This window comes from Hypanus sabinus (genome assembly GCF_030144855.1).
Source record: "Hypanus sabinus isolate sHypSab1 chromosome X2 unlocalized genomic scaffold, sHypSab1.hap1 SUPER_X2_unloc_13, whole genome shotgun sequence".
NCBI lineage: Eukaryota > Metazoa > Chordata > Chondrichthyes > Myliobatiformes > Dasyatidae > Hypanus > Hypanus sabinus.
The window spans coordinates 385733-405038 of NW_026778983.1; the positions used below are offsets into that span (position 1 = coordinate 385733).

At 48.7% G+C, this 19306-nt stretch overlaps 1 protein-coding gene across 6 annotated transcripts in view; it reads left to right on the forward strand.

The window, feature by feature from the left end:
* Positions 1-6461, forward strand: part of LOC132385735 (dixin-like) — a 270730-nt gene extending 264269 nt beyond the window's left edge. For all 6 annotated transcript variants that reach the window (XM_059957946.1, XM_059957948.1, XM_059957947.1 and 3 more), the window contains one exon: positions 4201-6461. In XM_059957946.1, coding sequence (XP_059813929.1) covers positions 4201-4284 — 84 coding nt within the window. In that variant the 3' untranslated portion in view covers positions 4285-6461. The remainder of the gene's footprint in view (positions 1-4200) is intronic.
* The last annotated feature ends 12845 nt before the right edge of the window (positions 6462-19306 follow it).

Genomic DNA, 19306 nt, shown 5'->3' on the forward strand with positions numbered 1-19306 from the left:
CCGGTGAGTGATACGTCATTCTAACGATGGTGGTAGAGGCAGATACGTTGGGGACGTTCGAGAGGTTCTCAGACAGGAGCGTGGGTGAAAGGGAAATGGAGGGCTAGCACAGCGTGGTGGGCCGAAGGGCCGGCGCGGCTCTCTGTGTTCTGTCAGTCCAGCGGAGACGAGTGTCGCCGAAGCCCTGCTGAGTGCCTCGAGGGCCAGTTGTGGTGAGACGCCTACAGGGCCGGCTCCTGAGTGCAGCCCGCGTGCTGGGAGTTGAATTCCTATTTCCGCTCTCGGAACCCGGTTCAATGACGCTGGCGTCCGTCGAGTGGGGCACCAGTGGAGCTCAGCAGATAACTGATAAAAATGTGCAAAAAGAGAGGGAGAAACATAGTCAGCTGGGGCCCGAGGGTGCTTCGCCCCAGCAGAGATCTCGCGGTAGAGGGGAAGAAGCTGTTCCTGTGACGTGTGTGTGAGAGAAACTGTTCTTGTGAAGTTGTGTGTGTGAAACTGTTCCCGTGACATTGTGTATGTGAGAAACTGTTCATGTGACATGTGTGTGAGAGAAACTGTTCCTGTGACATGTGTGTGTGAAACTGTTCCTGTGACATGTGTGTGTGAAACTGTTCCTGTGACATGTGTGTGTGAAACTGTTCCTGTGACATGTGTGTGTGAGAAACTGTTCATGTGACGTGTGTGTGAAACTTCCTGTGACATGTGTGTGTGTGAAACTGTTCCTGTGACATGTGTGTGAAACTGTTCCTGTGACATGTGTGTGTGAAACTGTTCCTGTGACATGTGTGTGTGAAACTTCCTGTGACGTGTGTGTGAAACTGTTCCTGTGAAGTTGTGTGTGTGAGAAACTGTTCATGTGACATGTGTGTGTGAAACTTCCTGTGACATGTGTGTGAGAGAAACTGTTCCTGTGACATGTGTGTGTGAAACTGTTCCTGTGACATGTGTGTGTGAAACTGTTCCTGTGACATGTGTGTGTGAGAAACTGTTCATGTGACGTGTGTGTGAGAGAAACTGTTCCCGTGACATTGTGTATGTGAGAAACTGTTCATGTGACGTGTGTGTGAAACTTCCTGTGACATGTGTGTGTGAGAAACTGTTCATGTGACGTGTGTGTGAAACTTCCTGTAACATTGTGAGTGTGTGAAACTGCTCCTGTAACATTGTGAGTGTGTGAAACTTCCTGTAACATTGTGAGTGTGTGAAACTTCCTGTAACATTGTGAGTGTGTGAAACTTCCTGTAACATTGTGAGTGTGTGAAACTGTTCCTGTAACATTGTGAGTGTGTGAAACTTCCTGTAACATTGTGAGTGTGTGAAACTGTTCCTGTAACATTGTGAGTGTGTGAAACTTCCTGTAACATTGTGAGTGTGTGAAACTTCCTGTAACATTGTGAGTGTGTGAAACTTCCTGTAACATTGTGAGTGTGTGAAACTTCCTGTAACATTGTGAGTGTGTGAAACTGTTCCTGTAACATTGTGAGTGTGTGAAACTTCCTGTAACATTGTGAGTGTGTGAAACTTCCTGTAACATTGTGAGTGTGTGAAACTTCCTGTAACATTGTGAGTGTGAGAAACTGTTCCTGTAACATTGTGAGTGTGTGAAACTGTTCCTGTAACATTGTGAGTGTGTGAAACTTCCTGTAACATTGTGAGTGTGTGAAACTGTTCCTGTAACATTGTGAGTGTGTGAAACTTCCTGTAACATTGTGAGTGCGTGAAACTTCCTGTAACATTGTGAGTGCGTGAAACTGTTCCTGTAACATTGTGTGTGAAACTGTTCCTGTAACATTGTGAGTGTGTGAAACTGTTCCTGTAACATTGTGAGTGTGTGAAACTGTTCCTGTAAAATTGTGAGTGTGTGAAACTTCCTGTAACATTGTGAGTGTGAGAAACTTCCTGTAACATTGTGAGTGTGTGAAACTTCCTGTAACATTGTGAGTGTGAGAAACTGTTCCTGTAACATTGTGAGTGTGTGAAACTCTTCCTGTAACATTGTGAGTGTGAAACTTCCTGTAACATTGTGAGTGTGTGAAACTTCCTGTAACATTGTGAGTGTGTGAAACTTCCTGTAACATTGTGAGTGTGTGAAACTGTTCCTGTAACATTGTGTGTGAAACTGTTCCTGTAACATTGTGAGTGTGTGAAACTGTTCCTGTAACATTGTGAGTGTGTGAAACTTCCTGTAACATTGTGAGTGTGTGAAACTTCCTGTAACATTGTGAGTGTGTGAAACTGTTCCTGTAACATTGTGAGTGTGTGAAACTTCCTGTAACATTGTGAGTGTGTGAAACTTCCTGTAACATTGTGAGTGTGTGAAACTGTTCCTGTAACATTGTGAGTGTGAGAAACTGTTCCTGTAACATTGTGAGTGTGTGAAACTTCCTGTAACATTGTGAGTGTGAGAAACTGTTCCTGTAACATTGTGAGTGTGTGAAACTTCCTGTAACATTGTGAGTGTGAGAAACTGTTCCTGTAACATTGTGAGTGTGTGAAACTTCCTGTAACATTGTGAGTGTGTGAAACTGTTCCTGTAACATTGTGAGTGTGAGAAACTGTTCCTGTAACATTGTGAGTGTGTGAAACTGTTCCTGTAACATTGTGAGTGTGTGAAACTTCCTGTAACATTGTGAGTGTGTGAAACTGTTCCTGTAACATTGTGAGTGTGTGAAACTTCCTGTAACATTGTGAGTGTGTGAAACTGTTCCTGTAACATTGTGAGTGTGTGAAACTGTTCCTGTAACATTGTGAGTGTGTGAAACTTCCTGTAACATTGTGAGTGTGTGAAACTGTTCCTGTAACATTGTGAGTGTGTGAAACTTCCTGTAACATTGTGAGTGTGTGAAACTGTTCCTGTAACATTGTGAGTGTGTGAAACTTCCTGTAACATTGTGAGTGTGTGAAACTTCCTGTAACATTGTGAGTGTGTGAAACTATCTGTAACATTGTGAGTGTGTGAAACTGTTCCTGTAACATTGTGAGTGTGTGAAACTTCCTGTAACATTGTGAGTGTGTGAAACTTCCTGTAACATTGTGAGTGTGTGAAACTTCCTGTAACATTGTGAGTGTGTGAAACTGTTCCTGTAACATTGTGAGTGTGTGAAACTTCCTGTAACATTGTGAGTGTGTGAAACTGTTCCTGTAACATTGTGAGTGTGTGAAACTTCCTGTAACATTGTGAGTGTGTGAAACTGTTCCTGTAACATTGTGAGTGCGTGAAACTTCCTGTAACATTGTGAGTGTGTGAAACTTCCTGTAACATTGTGAGTGTGTGAAACTTCCTGTAACATTGTGAGTGTGTGAAACTGTTCCTGTAACATTGTGAGTGTGTGAAACTTCCTGTAACATTGTGAGTGTGTGAAACTTCCTGTAACATTGTGAGTGTGAGAAACTGTTCCTGTAACATTGTGAGTGTGTGAAACTTCCTGTAACATTGTGAGTGTGTGAAACTGTTCCTGTAACATTGTGAGTGTGTGAAACTGTTCCTGTAACATTGTGAGTGTGAGAAACTGTTCCTGTAACATTGTGAGTGTGTGAAACTTCCTGTAACATTGTGAGTGTGAGAAACTGTTCCTGTAACATTGTGAGTGTGTGAAACTTCCTGTAACATTGTGAGTGTGTGAAACTTCCTGTAACATTGTGAGTGTGTGAAACTGTTCCTGTAACATTGTGAGTGTGTGAAACTTCCTGTAACATTGTGAGTGTGTGAAACTTCCTGTAACATTGTGAGTGTGTGAAACTTCCTGTAACATTGTGAGTGTGTGAAACTTCCTGTAACATTGTGAGTGTGTGAAACTATCTGTAACATTGTGAGTGTGTGAAACTGTTCCTGTAACATTGTGAGTGTGTGAAACTTCCTGTAACATTGTGAGTGTGTGAAACTATCTGTAACATTGTGAGTGTGTGAAACTGTTCCTGTAACATTGTGAGTGTGTGAAACTTCCTGTAACATTGTGAGTGTGTGAAACTGTTCCTGTAGCATTGTGAGTGTGTGAAACTGCTCCTGTAACATTGTGAGTGTGTGAAACTTCCTGTAACATTGTGAGTGTGAGAAACTGTTCCTGTAACATTGTGAGTGTGTGAAACTTCCTGTAAATTGTGAGTGTGTGAAACTTCCTGTAACATTGTGAGTGTGTGAAACTGTTCCTGTGACGTTGTTAATGAGCTTATTGATTTTTAAATCTTTTCCCCCCTCAGCTCTTCCACGACGACGACATTGTTCCCGGTTGGGAGGGTAAAATAGTTGCCTGGATCGAAGAGGACAACGGTGACAATAGGTAGATGAATTCTCTCCTCCGATTTGGGAGACTGTATTGCCCTCCGGAGGAGAATAAGCGAAGAGCCAAAGGACACCACTCGTCTTCTCGTCCTCCCGTGCAGTCGGGCTGAAGCATGCTGGCGAACCTGCCCCGGAGGGAAGAGACTAGGGTGGACGATTTCCACAGCAGGTGCCTGACGTTCGGAGCCTGCCTACTGCAAACTGTTTTGGCTTCCGTTGGTGACTGCGCCCACGTACGATTATAACACCTCCTCGAAAGCAGCAGGTGCAATGCAGAGCAGCCTCCGACAAGTATTTTCTGTTACGCTTTCGGAGCTTGGCGGTCTCTGCGCCCGCGGTTACGTTTTGCCGAGCAGCTGGTTAGCGGCCGAGTTCTTCCAGTGGAATGATCGACAGGCACCGCACAAACCTTTTCCAGTTTCACGTTGTTGAACATCCGGACGATGTGACCAACCCGTGAATCTCGTTTCTGGCGACCCCCTCCTCCCAACTCTGAGAAGCAACAGCTCGTATTCTGCCTGAGATGCCTCCAACCAGACGGCATCAACATCAATATCTCTAATTTATGGTATTCTCTCCACCCATCTCTCTTTTTCTGTTCCCCATTCTGGCTCCCCTCCCACCTCTTCTCTTCTCACCTGCCCATCACCTCCCCCTGGTGTCCCTCCTCCTTCCCTTTCTCCCATGGTCCACTCTCCTCTCCTGTCAGATTCCTTCCTCTCCAGCCCTTTACCTCTCCCCCCCATCCCCTCCCCCTGGTGTCCCTCCTCCTTCCCTTTCTCCCACGGTCCACTCTCCTCTCCTATCAGATTCCTTCCTCTCCAGCCCTTTACCTTTCCCACCCATCACCTCCCCCTGGTGTCCCTCCACCTTCCCTTTCTCCCACGGTCCACTCTCCTCTCCTGTCAGATTCCTTCCTCTCCAGCCCTTTACCTCTCCCACCCATCACCTCCACCTGGTGTCCTTCCTCCTTCCCTTTCTCCCACGGTCCACTCTCCTCTCCTATCAGATTCCTTCCTCTCCAGCCCTTTACCTCTCCCACCCATCACCTCCCCCTGGTGTCCCTCCTCCTCCCTTTCTCCCACGGTCCACTCTCCTCTCCTGTCAGATTCCTTCCTCTCCAGCCCTTTACCTTTCCCACCCATCACCTCCCCCTGGTGTCCCTCCTCCTTCCCTCTCTCCCACAGTCCACTCTCCTCTCCTGTCAGATTCCTTCCTCTCCAACCCTTTACCTTCCCCACCCGTCACCTCCCCCTGGTGTCCCTCCTCCTTCCCTTTCTCCCACGGTCCACTCTCCTCTCCTGTCAGATTCCTTCCTCTCCAGCCCTTTACCTTCCCCAGCCATCACCTCCCCCTGGTGTCCCTCCTCCTTCCCTTTCTCCCACGGTCCACTCTCCTCTCCTGTCAGATTTCTTCACTCCAGCTTCTCTCCCCAACTTGTAACTCTGGCAACATCCCCCATCCTTTCCAGTCCTGATGAAGGCTTCTCAGATCAAATCATCGACTGTTTATTCCTCTCCATAGACGCTGCCTGACCTGCTGAGTTCCTCCAGCATTGTGTGTGTGTGTGTGTGTGTTGCTTTGGATTTCCAGCATTTACAGAATCTTTGTTCTCCCGGTGGTCACACCAGAGGGTTCTTGGTCGGAGGGCTGGAGTCCGAGCTCCGAGGTTTGAGGGAGCTGGTGTGGGGGGGGGGAGGGAGGCTTTAAACGAACAGCCCTCGCTTGACGTGCATCTCGTTCCCCTGTCGAGCGTGCCGGCTGGAGAATGTGACCTGAAGGGGGCGCCGTCAGCCGGAGGTCACCGTCGGGGAAGTGCATGCGGGTGGATGGCGCGGACCGGCCAGTGCACCACCTGCTGCCTGGAGGGGGAACTGCTGGCTTCCCGTTGAAACAAGCGGACCTGTACAGAATTGATCTGTACGGTGGACGGCGTCAGTTCAGGCCCGCGAGCTACCCTTCGACAGGGCAGCGTACTCATCAGTACAAAACATACCACCAAAAAAAAATGAATATAGACTGTTTATTCCCCTCCATAGACGTTGCCTGACCTGCTGAGTTCCTCCAGCATTTTGTGTGTGTGTGTGTGTGTCTGTGTGTGTGTGTGTGTGTGTTGCTCTGGATTCCCAGTGGCTGCAGAATCTCCCGTGATTAAATAAAGCAAATATTTATTTAGCGATTCAGATTGTTGGTGACTTGGCGGGGCCACGGCTTCTGTTCGGTAGGCAACAGGAGAACAGGCAGACCCGGCGGAGACCTCATCTCCGAAATGGCTGGGCAACCGCCGGGCCCCTTTCCCCAAAGCGGAGTAGGCATTCAGTCTGGGTTGTCTGATCTGCCTCACTGCAAGCACAAAAGCATTAAAAGGAAGCCGCAAGAACTTCCTGCAAGAGCTACGGAAAGTTTTGTTTTTTAAAAATAAGTTAGAGTTTATTGTCATTGTTTATTGTACACATGTATACCCGTCAAACGAAACAACGTTCCTCCGGACCAAGGTGCGCAACACAGTACATATAACTCACACACACAACACATAAAGTATACCGTCAAATGAAACAACGTTCCTCCGGACTAAGGTGCACAACACAGTACATATAACTCACACAGACACAACACATAAAGTATACCGTCAAACGAAACAACGTTCCTCCGGACCAAGGTGCACAACACAGTACATATAACTCAAACACACACACAACACATAAAGTATACCGTCAAATGAAACAACGTTCCTCCAGACCAAGGTGCACAACACAGTACATATAACTCTCTCACACAACACATAAAGTATACCGTCAAACGAAACAACGTTCCTCCAGACCAAGGTGCACAACACAGTACATATAACTCACACACACAACACATAACGTATACCGTCAAACGAAACAACGTTCCTCCAGACCAAGGTGCACAACACAGTACATATAACTCTCTCACACAACACATAAAGTATACCGTCAAACGAAACAACGTTCCTCCGGACCAAGGTGCACAACACAGTACATATAACTCACACACACAACACATGAAGTATACCGTCAAACGAAACAACGTTCCTCCGGACCAAGGTGCACAACACAGTACATATAACTCACACACACAACACATAAAGTATACCGTCAAACAAGACAACGTTCCTCCGGACCAAGGTGCACAACGCAGTACATATAACTCACACACACAACACATAAAGTATACTGTCAAACGAGACAACGTTCCTCCGGACCAAGGTGCACAACGCAGTACATACAACTCACACACACAACACATAAAGTATACCGTCAAATGAGCCAACGTTCCTCCGGACCAAGGTGCACAACACAGTACATATAACTCTCTCACACAACACATAAAGTATACCGTCAAACGAAACAACGTTCCTCCAGACCAAGGTGCACAACACAGTACATATAACTCAAACACACACACAACACATAAAGTATACCGTCAAACGAAACAACGTTCCTCCGGACCAAGGTGCACAACACAGTACATATAACTCAAACACACACACAACACATAAAGTATACCGTCAAACGAGACAATGTTCCTCCGGACCAAGGTGCACAACACAGTACATATAACTCACACACACAACACATAAAGTATACTGTCAAACGAAACAATGTTCCTCCAGACCAAGGTGCACAACGCAGTACATATAACTCACACACACAACACATAAAGTATACCGTCAAACGAGACAACGTTCCTCCGGACCAAGGTGCACAACACAGTACATATAACTCACACTCACACAACACATAAAGTATACCGTCAAACGAGACAACGTTCCTCCGGACCAAGGTGCACAACACAGTACATATAACTCACACACACACAACACATAAAGTATACTGTCAAACGAAACAATGTTCCTCCAGACCAAGGTGCACAACGCAGTACATATAACTCACACACACAACACATAAAGTATACCGTCAAACGAGACAACGTTCCTCCGGACCAAGGTGCACAACACAGTACATATAACTCACACACACAACACATAAAGTATACCGTCAAATGAAACAACGTTCCTCCAGACCAAGGTGCACATTCTCACACACACGACATATAAAGTAATATTACCACAAATAACAAGGTGCATTCATGACACAAGTTAAAAAATATACAATATACTGGTGCTTCGTACGTGAGGAGAGCTGGGTGGTGCCGGGGAGTTAAGTCGACTCACGGCCGGGGTGGGGGGGAGTGGTCTCCCATCCTAACAGTTCCTGTCCTAATCCTTCAGTATCTCCTGACCGATGGTAGGGGGTCAAAGTGATTGCTGGATGGTGAGACACCCCATTGGGAATGCCTCGACTGTTTTGCAGTGGGTCCAAAATCTATTTGATCAATGTGGATGTTTGGCAGGAAGGGTACGAAAACACTGAAATCCAGAGAAGAAAGCTGTAAACGTTGGTCGGTGTTCCTGGGAGATGAAAAGAGAAGGTGACATTATTCAAAAACGGGACCCCCTGAGAGGGCTCGACAAGGTAGATGTTGTGATGTGGGAGTGTCAGCGACGGGGGAGTCAGAAGGGTTGTTGGACAGACGGGCAATGCCGAGGGGGCTCTTCGTTTTAGGGTTAACCGCAGTGAGAAGAACTAATGTTGCTACTGAAGTGGGAGGGTTTCCAGTCTGTGTGCGTGTTGGAAATTCTCGCGGCGAGCTTTGGTCACATCACTCTGACTGGGGAATTGAGCTGACAGAGCTGTCAGGGAACTGTGTAAGCCTCTGAAGGATCAGGGGAACTTCAAAGTGAAAATTTTTGAGAATTTTTACCAACCGCACGCACGCACACACACAGACACACACACACTCACTCACACACACTCACTCACACACACACACTCACACAGACACACACACTCACTCACAGACACACACACGCACAGACACACACACTCACACGCGTGCACACACATGCACTCGCACACGCACATACACTCGCACACGCACATACATTCACACACGTGCGCGTGCACACACTCGCACACACACACACTCGCATACACACACAGTCACACTCACACACACACACACACTCGCACGCACACACACACACACTCGCATACACACACACACTCGCACACACACAGTCACACTCACACTCTCACACACACACACACACACTCGCACACACAGTCACACTCACACTCACACACACACACACACTCACGCACACACACTCGCGCACACACACACACTCACACACACACACACACACACTCACACACACACAACCTCACACACACACACACACTCGCACACACACCCTTTTTCATGACCGCTGCCTCCTCAGCTTTTTAACTTCAGTGAGTGCTGAAGCTGCCTGATATCTTGGAGGTTATCGAACTGGATTTTGAAGTAACTCCGGCCGGAGTCTGCTTGAGCAAGAGCAACTCTACCAAGCGGGAAGCACCTGTTTTGTTGTCCACGACTGCTCCTGTTTTCCACCACGGACTGAATTTTTCCCTCTCTTCGTTTTTATAAAAAAAATACCGAAGGCTTTTGCCGCAGTTTCTGTTACCGTCCGTGCTGGCACAATAGCTGGAGGACGCCGGAGGGGCTGCTGTCAACCGCATTGCATAAACTGTGGAAGGAATTAACCGAGCGGTTTGTACTCCGGCTCAGTTTCCCAGCTTTGTATCGCTTGGTTGTATGACGTCAGCATCATCTGCATGTCGTGTGACATCGTCATTGTATGACATCGTCATCATCTGCATGTCGTGTGACATCGTCATTGTATGACATCGTCATCATCTGCATGTCGTGTGACATCGTCGTTGTATGACATCGTCATCATCTGCATGTCGTGTGATATCGTCATTGTATGACATCGTCATCATCTGCATGTCGTGTGACATCGTCGTTGTATGACATCGTCATCATCTGCATGTCGTGTGATATCGTCATTGTATGACATCGTCATCATCTGCATGTCGTGTGACATCGTCGTTGTATGACGTCGTCATCATCTGCATGTCGTGTGACATCGTCATTGTGTGACATCGTCATCACACGCCCCGCCGTGGGCGATCACGGCCTTTCCGCGACCCTGATCGCTCTGGGCACATTTTTTTCCCCTTGAAATATGTTTTTATTGAAGGGATGACACGATAGACAATAGCTAATGGATTACATTTCCCCCCCCCCCCGTTTTGTTTTCACATCTTCGCTTCGATATTTTTTATTCTTTTCTCCCTGCAAACAAAAAAAAATACCACGACCTTAACAAAATCGAATTAAATATTGAGCAGCGAAAGGGAGAATGATATAAACATTCACAGCAGAGGTGCGCCGCACCAAAAATACCCTCAGTCCTCACCCCGTAAGGAAGTCCAATACTGGGCCCCATACCCTTTCAAAGATGTCCCCTCTGTCCTCATTACAGAGTCTCAGTCTCTCCAAACGTAAAGTGTTTGCCGGTTCTCTCAGCCACAGGTCGGACGTAGACGTCTTCCACGTTCGCAGGATTAGCGATCGCCATTCCAATCAACACAGCCATTTTTTCGTACTTATTGGCTGCAGACAGGGGGCTCGTTGCTCCAAGGATGGCGACGGGCGGGTCCGGCTCCCAACGCTTCCCGTAAGCCTCAGGGAAACAGTGGAAGATACTTCTCCAGTGTGCATACAGCTCACGACGTGACCAGAATGAGCGTGACAAGTTACCGTTCACACATTTACACCTATTACACGCCGGTGAGGCATCAGAGTAGAAGCCGTGCAACTTTTCTTTGGAATAACGGAGACTATGTGCTTTAAACTGTACAAGTCTGTGTCTGAGGTTGACCGAACGATCATGTATACTCTTTAAACACTCATCCCAGATCTCCTCTGTCAGTTCTATACCCAATTCATCCACCCATGCCTGTTTAAGACCTGCAGATTTCACCCGAGCTCCAATATGTGGGATCTGATAAAAATAGGGTATGGCACCTCGTGTAACCGGATCAAGTTTATTAATTGCCTCCAGGGACTCATGTTTGTCTGAAACTTCGAAATTAGGTATATATTTCCTAACCTCATAATCTCAAATTTATAAATATCTAAAAAAAAACTAGGTGCAGGTGTGGTGAACTATGTGCCTGTCGGGACACGCCCCCTGCTGACTGCTCCTGTGGCTCCTCCCACAGGCCCCTGTATAAAGGTGATCTGAGGCCTGACGCTCGGCCTCAGTCTCCAGGACATTGTATTATAGACACTCACTCCTGGTTCCTTCTTCCAGTCAATAAAAGCCGATATCTCGCCTTACGTCGCTCTCTCTCTCTGTTCGTCTCCCTCGATCTGTTGTTCCCACTCTCTCTCTCTGTCCATCTCCCTCGATCTGTTGTTCCCACTCTCTCTGTCCCTCTCCCTCGATCTGTTGTTCCCCCCTCTCTCTGTCCCTCTCTCTCAATCTGTTGTTCTCTCTCTCTGCCTCTCTCCCTCGATCTGTTGTTCCCTCTCTCTCTCTCTCTCTGTCCCTCTCCCTCGATCTGTTGTTCCTTTTCTCTCTCTGTCCCTCTCCCTCGATCTGTTGTTCTCTCTCTCTCTATCCCATTCCCTCAATCTGTTGTTCTCTCTCTCTCTCTCTCTCTCCCTCTCTCTCTCTCTCCCTCTCTCTCTCTCTGTCTCTCTCTCTCTCTGTCCCTGTCCCTCGATCTGTTGTTCCCTCTCTCTCTGTCCGTCTCCCTCGATCTGTTGTTCTCTCTCTCTCTGTCCGTCTCCCTCGATCTGTTGTTCCCTCTCTCTCTCTCTCTGTCCCTGTCCCTCGATCTGTTGTTCCCTTTCTCTCTCTGTTCCTCTCCCTCGATCTGTTGTTCCCTTTCTCTCTGTGTCCCTCTCCCTCGATCTGTTGTTCCCTTTCTCTCTCTGTCCCTCTCCCTCGATCTGTTGTTCTCTCTCTCTCTGTCCCTCTCCCTCGATCTGTTGTTCTCTCTCTCTCTGTCCCTCTCCCTCGATCTGTTGTTCTCTCTCTCTCTCTCTCTGTCCCTCTCCCTCGATCTGTTGTTCCCTTTCTCTCTCTGTCCCTCTCCCTCGATCTGTTGTTCTCTCTCTCTCTATCCCATTCCCTCAATCTGTTGTTCTCTCTCTCTCTCTCTCTCTCTCTCTCTCTCCCCCTCTCTCTCTCTCTCCCTCTCTCTCTCTCTGTCTCTCTCTCTCTCTCTCTGTCTCTCTCTCTCTCTCTCTGTCCCTGTCCCTCGATCTGTTGTTCCCTCTCTCTCTGTCCGTCTCCCTCGATCTGTTGTTCTCTCTCTCTCTGTCCGTCTCCCTCGATCTGTTGTTCCCTCTCTCTCTCTCTCTGTCCCTGTCCCTCGATCTGTTGTTCCCTTTCTCTCTCTGTTCCTCTCCCTCGATCTGTTGTTCCCTTTCTTTCTGTGTCCCTCTCCCTCGATCTGTTGTTCCCTTTCTCTCTCTGTCCCTCTCCCTCGATCTGTTGTTCTCTCTCTCTCTGTCCCTCTCCCTCGATCTGTTGTTCTCTCTCTCTCTCTGTCCCTCTCCCTCGATCTGTTGTTCTCTCTCTCTCTCTGTCCATCTCCCTCGATCTGTTGTTCCCTTTCTTTCTCTGTCCCTCTCCCTCGATCTGTTGTTCTCTCTCTCTCTGCCCCTCTCCCTCGATCTGTTGTTCTCTCTCTCTCTCTCTCTCTCTCTCTGCCTCTCTCCCTCGATCTGTTGTTCTCTTTCTCTCTCTCTCTCTCTCTCTGTTCGTCTCCCTCGATCTGTTGTTCCCTCTCTCTCTCTGTGGTGAACTATGTGCCTGTCGGGACACGCCCCCTGCTGAATGCTCCTGTGGCTCCTCCCACAGGCCCCTGTATAAAGGTGATCTGAGGCCTGACGCTCGGCCTCAGACTCCAGGACATAGTATGATGGACACTCACTCCTGGTTCCTTCTTCCAGTCAATAAAAGCCGATATCTCGCCTTACGTCTCAGTGTGAGTTATTGATGGTGCATCAGCAGGGATATTGTAAACTGCTTGTAACTACGCAAATGAGGCAAAGTTTCCATTAATATATAGGTCACCGACACTACAGGTGCCACTCTGTCTGCAGGACGAGAAAACAGAATCATTCAGGCCAGGCAAAAAAGGAATGATTGTCTCAAATCGGAGTGTTTAGGGGCCTTAAGGTGCAGTTGAATCTGCTTCCAAATTCTTATCGTGCTGCGGACCATGAAGCTGTTACTAAAACGTGACTTACTAACTGCAGGAGAGCTGGTAAGGAACTGAGGAGAGCTGGTAAGGAAGTCTCCTTACAAAGCACGCGCTCTGTGAGTGACCTTGCGGGGCACGAGTCTGAGGTCGAGGTTTTCATATCTTGCCCCAAGACAAACTTCCCCCTCACCCCACCCTCCCCGGACATGTACTTACAGCACTTCACAAATACAAGTACGGACATTTCACAGCCGTACCCCCCCCCCCACACACACACACACACACACACACCCACAACACGCCAGGCGATCCAGAATACGTATTACAATTCATCAGCCGCCCTGTCGGGCAAACCAGAGGCCCTCAGCTGGTAGGCCATTCCTTAAGACTCCCCAAAATATGACAAGAAATGTCCTCATTTCGAACAGAACTTTCTCGCAGACCCCCTCAGTGATCTTTTCTAATTTCAGAAAAGGAAACACATTACGTCCTCTAACCGAACAGCAGCAGATGGGGGGAGGGAGGGGGGTGGCAGATTTCCAGCCCAGCGAGATTCTCCTCGGGGCCAAAAGCGATGTAAGTGGGGGTTGAAGTGAAGAGCTGGGGAGTTGAATAGTGAAAGAAACAAAGGGCTGGTTTGGTGTTCCAGCCGCCACACCGGATACAGCTATAAGCGGGCGAGGTCACAGCGTCGCCCCCACAGCCTCAGAATTTAAAAAACTTTTTAGAAGTGGTTTGTACCGGGACTTGTGCTCTGGACCGGCTGCCGGTACCCGCTGGCTGTGGCTCCGCGTGATCCTGGTCGGGTGGGTGTGTGTGTGTGGGTGGGGGTCGGGGGCTAAGAATGTACGACACCCTGCCCAGGGGTGGCAGAGGGAAGGAGCGCCTCGCGTCTGCCTGCTTCCCGATACCTGATACAGCCGTGCACCTGCTTGTTAGTGCAGAGACCTAACTAATCAACTGGCAGCGACTCGGTGCGCAAAAGCACGCAGACCTGGTCCAGAACGGGGGAAGAAACGTGATCCAAGTGACTTTGACCGCGGCGCCTGACAGGGTGGTCCGAGTATCTCGGATACTGCTGGCCAATGGGGGGGGGGTCTTCACGCACAACAGGGGTTCCCAACCACCTTTAGGCCACGGGCTCCTACCATTTCAGATTCAGGTTATCGTCATCTGGAAACCACAAATGCAATGTAGTTAAAAAATGAGACGACGTCCCTCCAGAATGGTATCAACAAAAGCACACGACAAAACAGAACCGCTCCAGAAAATCCACGTTACGTTTGGCAATTCCCCAAGCCCAGAGTCCGGAGAGGCTGCTGGGTGTTAATATCGCGCCACCGTCTACCATTTACCGAGTGGTCTGGGCCCCAGGTTGGGAACACCCCCACCCCCCTCGCCCCTAGAGTTTGCAGAGAATGGTGCAAAGATCAAAGAAGAAATTCAGCGAGCAGCAGTTCTGTGGGCGAAAGTGCCTGGTTAATGAGAGAGGTCGGAGGAGAACGGCCAGGCTGCTTGGAGGCGACAGTAATTCTGACAGCCGCGCGGTACGGCAGGGGTGCGCAGAGCGCACAGCACGGTCGGACCTCGGAGTGGCCAGTGGCCACCCCGTCAGGCGCAGGAGGTAACGGATGGGTGTGAAACGGTTTGAGTTCCTCCCCAGACCAACCCAACCCTTCCCGCCGACGTAATCCGTCACAGCTACTGATGGCATTGTGGCACCGTTATGGGGGACCGCGGTATAAATTAGCAGCACGCAACTTCCCAGTGAATCCATCAGCCTGTTCCCGGCGTACCCCTTTCAATAGACAACAGACAGTAGGGGGCAGGAGTAGGCCATTCGGCCCTTCTAGTCAGCACCGCCATTCACTGTGATCATGGCTGATCATACACAATCAGTACCCCCGTTCCTGCCCTCTCCCCATATCCCTTGACCTCACTATCTATAAGAGCTCTATCTAACTCTCTCTTGAATGCATCCAGAGACTTGGCCTCCACTGCCTTCTGGGGCAGAGCATTCCACAGATCCACAACTCTCTGGGTGAAAAAGTTTTTCCGCATCTCTGTTCTAAATGGCCTGCCCCTTATTTTTAAACTGTGGCCTCTAGTTCTGGACTCACCCATCAGCGGGAACAGGCTTCCTGCCTCCAGTGTGTCCAATCCCTTAATAATCTTATATGTCTCAATCAGATCCCCTCTCATCCTTTTAAATTCCAGTGTATACAAGCCCAGTCGCTCAAATCTTTCAACATATGACAGTCCCGCCATCCCGGGAATCAACTTCATGAACCTGCGCTGCACTCCCTCAATAGCAAGAATGTCCCTCCTCAGATTTGGAGACCAGAACTGAACACAATACTCCAGGTGGGGTCTCACCAGGGCCCTGTACAGCTGGAGAAGGATCTCTTTACTCCTATACTCAATTCCTCTTGTTATAAAGGCCAGCATGCCATTAGCTTTCTTCACTGCCTGCTGTAACTGCATGCTTGCTTTCATTGACCGATGTACAAGAACACCTAGATCTCGTTGTACTTCCCCTTTTCCTAACTTGACTCCATTTAGATAGTAATCTGCCTTCCTGTTCTTGCCACCAAAGTGGATAACCTCACATTTATCGACATTAAACTGCATCTGCCATACATTTGCCCACTCACCCAACCTGTCCAAGTCATTCTCATCCCATCCTCCTGACATTTCACACTGCCACCCAGCTTTGTGTCTTCAGCAAATTTGCTAATGTTACTTTTAATCCCTTGAAAAGTAACATTAATGTTACTTTAATTCCCTTTCCTTTCTCAAACGTGAGCTGGCCAGGCTTTCTCCCGGCTCCCTCTCCGCCAGTTGCCTCACTTGACGTTTACCTGCCAGTCAAGCTTTAGCAATCCTGTCTGGGGATCCTCCCGCCTCAGTTTTTTTAAATTTTCTCCCTGTTTCAAAAGTAGGTCCAGTGGATCCATTTAATATCAGACGAAGTACACCACAAACAACCCGAAATATTTACTCCCCGCAGACATCCTCGAACCCCAAAAATGAATGACAGGAAAATGTTAGAATCCCCAAACCCCATCCCTCGAACAAACGTACAACCTTCTCACTCTCCTCAGGCATCCACAAACCAGCATAAAACCTGAAATTCTCACTCTCTGCAGACATCCTCAAAACAGCAGACAGTCGGCCCTCCTTATCCGCGGATTCAACCGACCGCGGATCGGGAAAACCCGGAGCTGCTCTTCCGGCGCTCGTTGTTTGAGCATGTACAGACTTTTTTTTTCTTGTCATTATTCCCTAAACAACGCAGTATAACAACTATTTTACATAGCATTTACTTTGTATTAGGTATTGTAAGTAATGTAGAGATGATTTAAAGTATACGGGAGGATGTGTGTAGGTTATCGTGGATCGGGATCGGAAAAATAAGTCGGGACAGGTATATCCAGTATTATTTAGCGTCAGTTAGTCAAACGTTTGTCTTAGTATATAGTATATATTTTACCTTTCTATGCACGTAAAACACTGAAGAAACCTATGTATTCCAATAATTAAACCACTGCGTTGCTTAGTAATAATTGTAGCTTTCATTGGGGCAGGGCCTTTCACATGCTCCATTAAAATTGTTCCAATCGTTGACCATCAGCAAGGGAGATGAGGCGGAGTACAGGGCTACGGTGGGAAACTTTATCACATGGTGCGAGCAGAATCATCTGCAGCTTAATGTGAAAAAGACTAAGGAGTTGGTGGTGGACCTGAGGAGGGCTAAGGCACCAGTGACCCCTGTTTCCATCCAAGGGGTCAGTGTGGACATGGTGGAGGATTACAAATGCCCTGGGATACGAATGGACAATAAATTGGACTGGTCAAAGAACACTGAGGCTGTCTACAAGGGTCAGAGCCGTCTCTGCTTCCTGAGGAGACTGAGGTCCTTTAACATCTGCTGGACGATGCTGAGGATGTTCTACGAGTCTGTGGTGGCCAGTGCTATCATGTTTGCTGTTGTGTGCTGGGGCAGCAGGCTGAGGGTAGCAGACACCAACAGAATCAACAAACTCATTCGTAAGGCCAGTGATGTTGTGGGGGTGGAACTGGACTCTCTGACGGTGGTGTCTGAAAAGAGGATGCTGTCCAAGTTGCATGCCATCTTGGACAATGACTCCCATCCACTCCATAATGTACCGGTTAGGCACAGGAGTACATTCAGCCAGAGACTCATTCCACCGAGATGTAACACTGAGCATCATAGGAAGTCATTCCTGCCTGTGGCCATCAAACTTTACAACTCCTCCCTCGTAGTGTCAGACACCCTGAGCGAATAGGCCGGTCCTGGACTTATTTCCACCTGGCATGATTTACTTATTATTATTTAATTATTTATGGTTTTATATTGCTATATTTCATCACTATTCTTGGTTGGTGCGGTTGTAATGAAACCTAATTTCCCTCAGGGTCAATAAAGTATGTCTGTCTGACTGACTGTAGCCTAACGCTTTTCCAATGACTGATGGCATTTCACCTCTTTCCAATCGCTTTATTACTTCCACTTTATTTTCAATCATGATTGTGATTATGTTCGTGAACAGAAACACTGTGGATTCAGAGCTGCACCGCTGGGTCCTAAAGTCCACCGCACCGAGACAGGTTAAATAAGGTCCGGAGTTCCGCCGGGTCCTAATGTCCACCGCACCGAGACGGGTTAAATAAGGTCCGGAGTTCCGCCGGGTCCTGATGTCCACCGCACCGAGACAGGTTAAATAAGGTCCGGGGTTCCGCCGGGTCCTGATGTCCACCGCACCGAGACAGGTTAAATAAGGTCCGGGGTTCCGCCGGGTCCTGATGTCCACCGCACCGAGACAGGTTGAATAAGGTCCGGGGTTCCGCCGGGTCCTGATGTCCACCGCACCGAGACAGGTTGAATAAGGTCCGGGGTTCCGCCGGGTCCTGATGTCCACCGCACTGAGACAGGTTGAATAAGGTCGGGGGTTCCGCCGGGTCCTGATGTCCACCGCACTGAGACAGGTTAAATAAGGTCCGGGGTTCCGCCGGGTCCTGATGTCCACCGCACCGAGACAGGTTAAATAAGGTCCGGGGTTCCGCCGGGTCCTAATGTCCACCGCACCGAGACAGGTTAAATATGGTCCGGAGTTCCGCCGGGTCCTAATGTCCACCGCACCGAGACGGGTTAAATAAGGTCCGGAGTTCCGCCGGGTCCTGATGTCCACCGCACCGAGACAGGTTAAATAAGGTCCGGGGTTCCGCCGGGTCCTGATGTCCACCGCACCGAGACAGGTTGAATAAGGTCCGGGGTTCCGCCGGGTCCTAATGTCCACCGCACCGAGACAGGTTGAATAAGGTCCCGCCTTTCAGAGAACCTTCTATAACCCCTCAGTCTTCTCCTCCAGGTCTCCCCGCGATCTGCCTCACTCACTAATTGTGTCAGTCGGGCATCTGTGAGGATAGAGCTTCATTTCCCTTGAACTGTAAGGATTATCAGTGAACGCCTGGTACCTTGAAACCTCTGCCTGTTACTGGAAAAGCTGCTTGCCCCCTCAGACTGAAGTAGCCCTGCATACCCCTCTTGCCACGCAGGGCCGATGGTGTGGGCATTGGTTTGCACAGAGAGCTGAGCGCCACCAAGACTGGCACTTGGGCCAACAAAACCAACCCCTGCCTCCACCTTCACAACGTCCCTCCATTTCCCTCACGTTCATGTGCCAGCTGAACATCTCTTCAAAACCCGCCCCCCCCCGTGTACCTCCCTTTCCCCAAGTACCCAACAATCCCCAGGTTTAAAAAAACCTGCCACTCACACCTCCTTTAAAATGCCCTCCTCCCACCTTAAATGTAAGTCCTTTGGCGTCAAATGCATTCCCTCCGGTGTTGATGACACAGG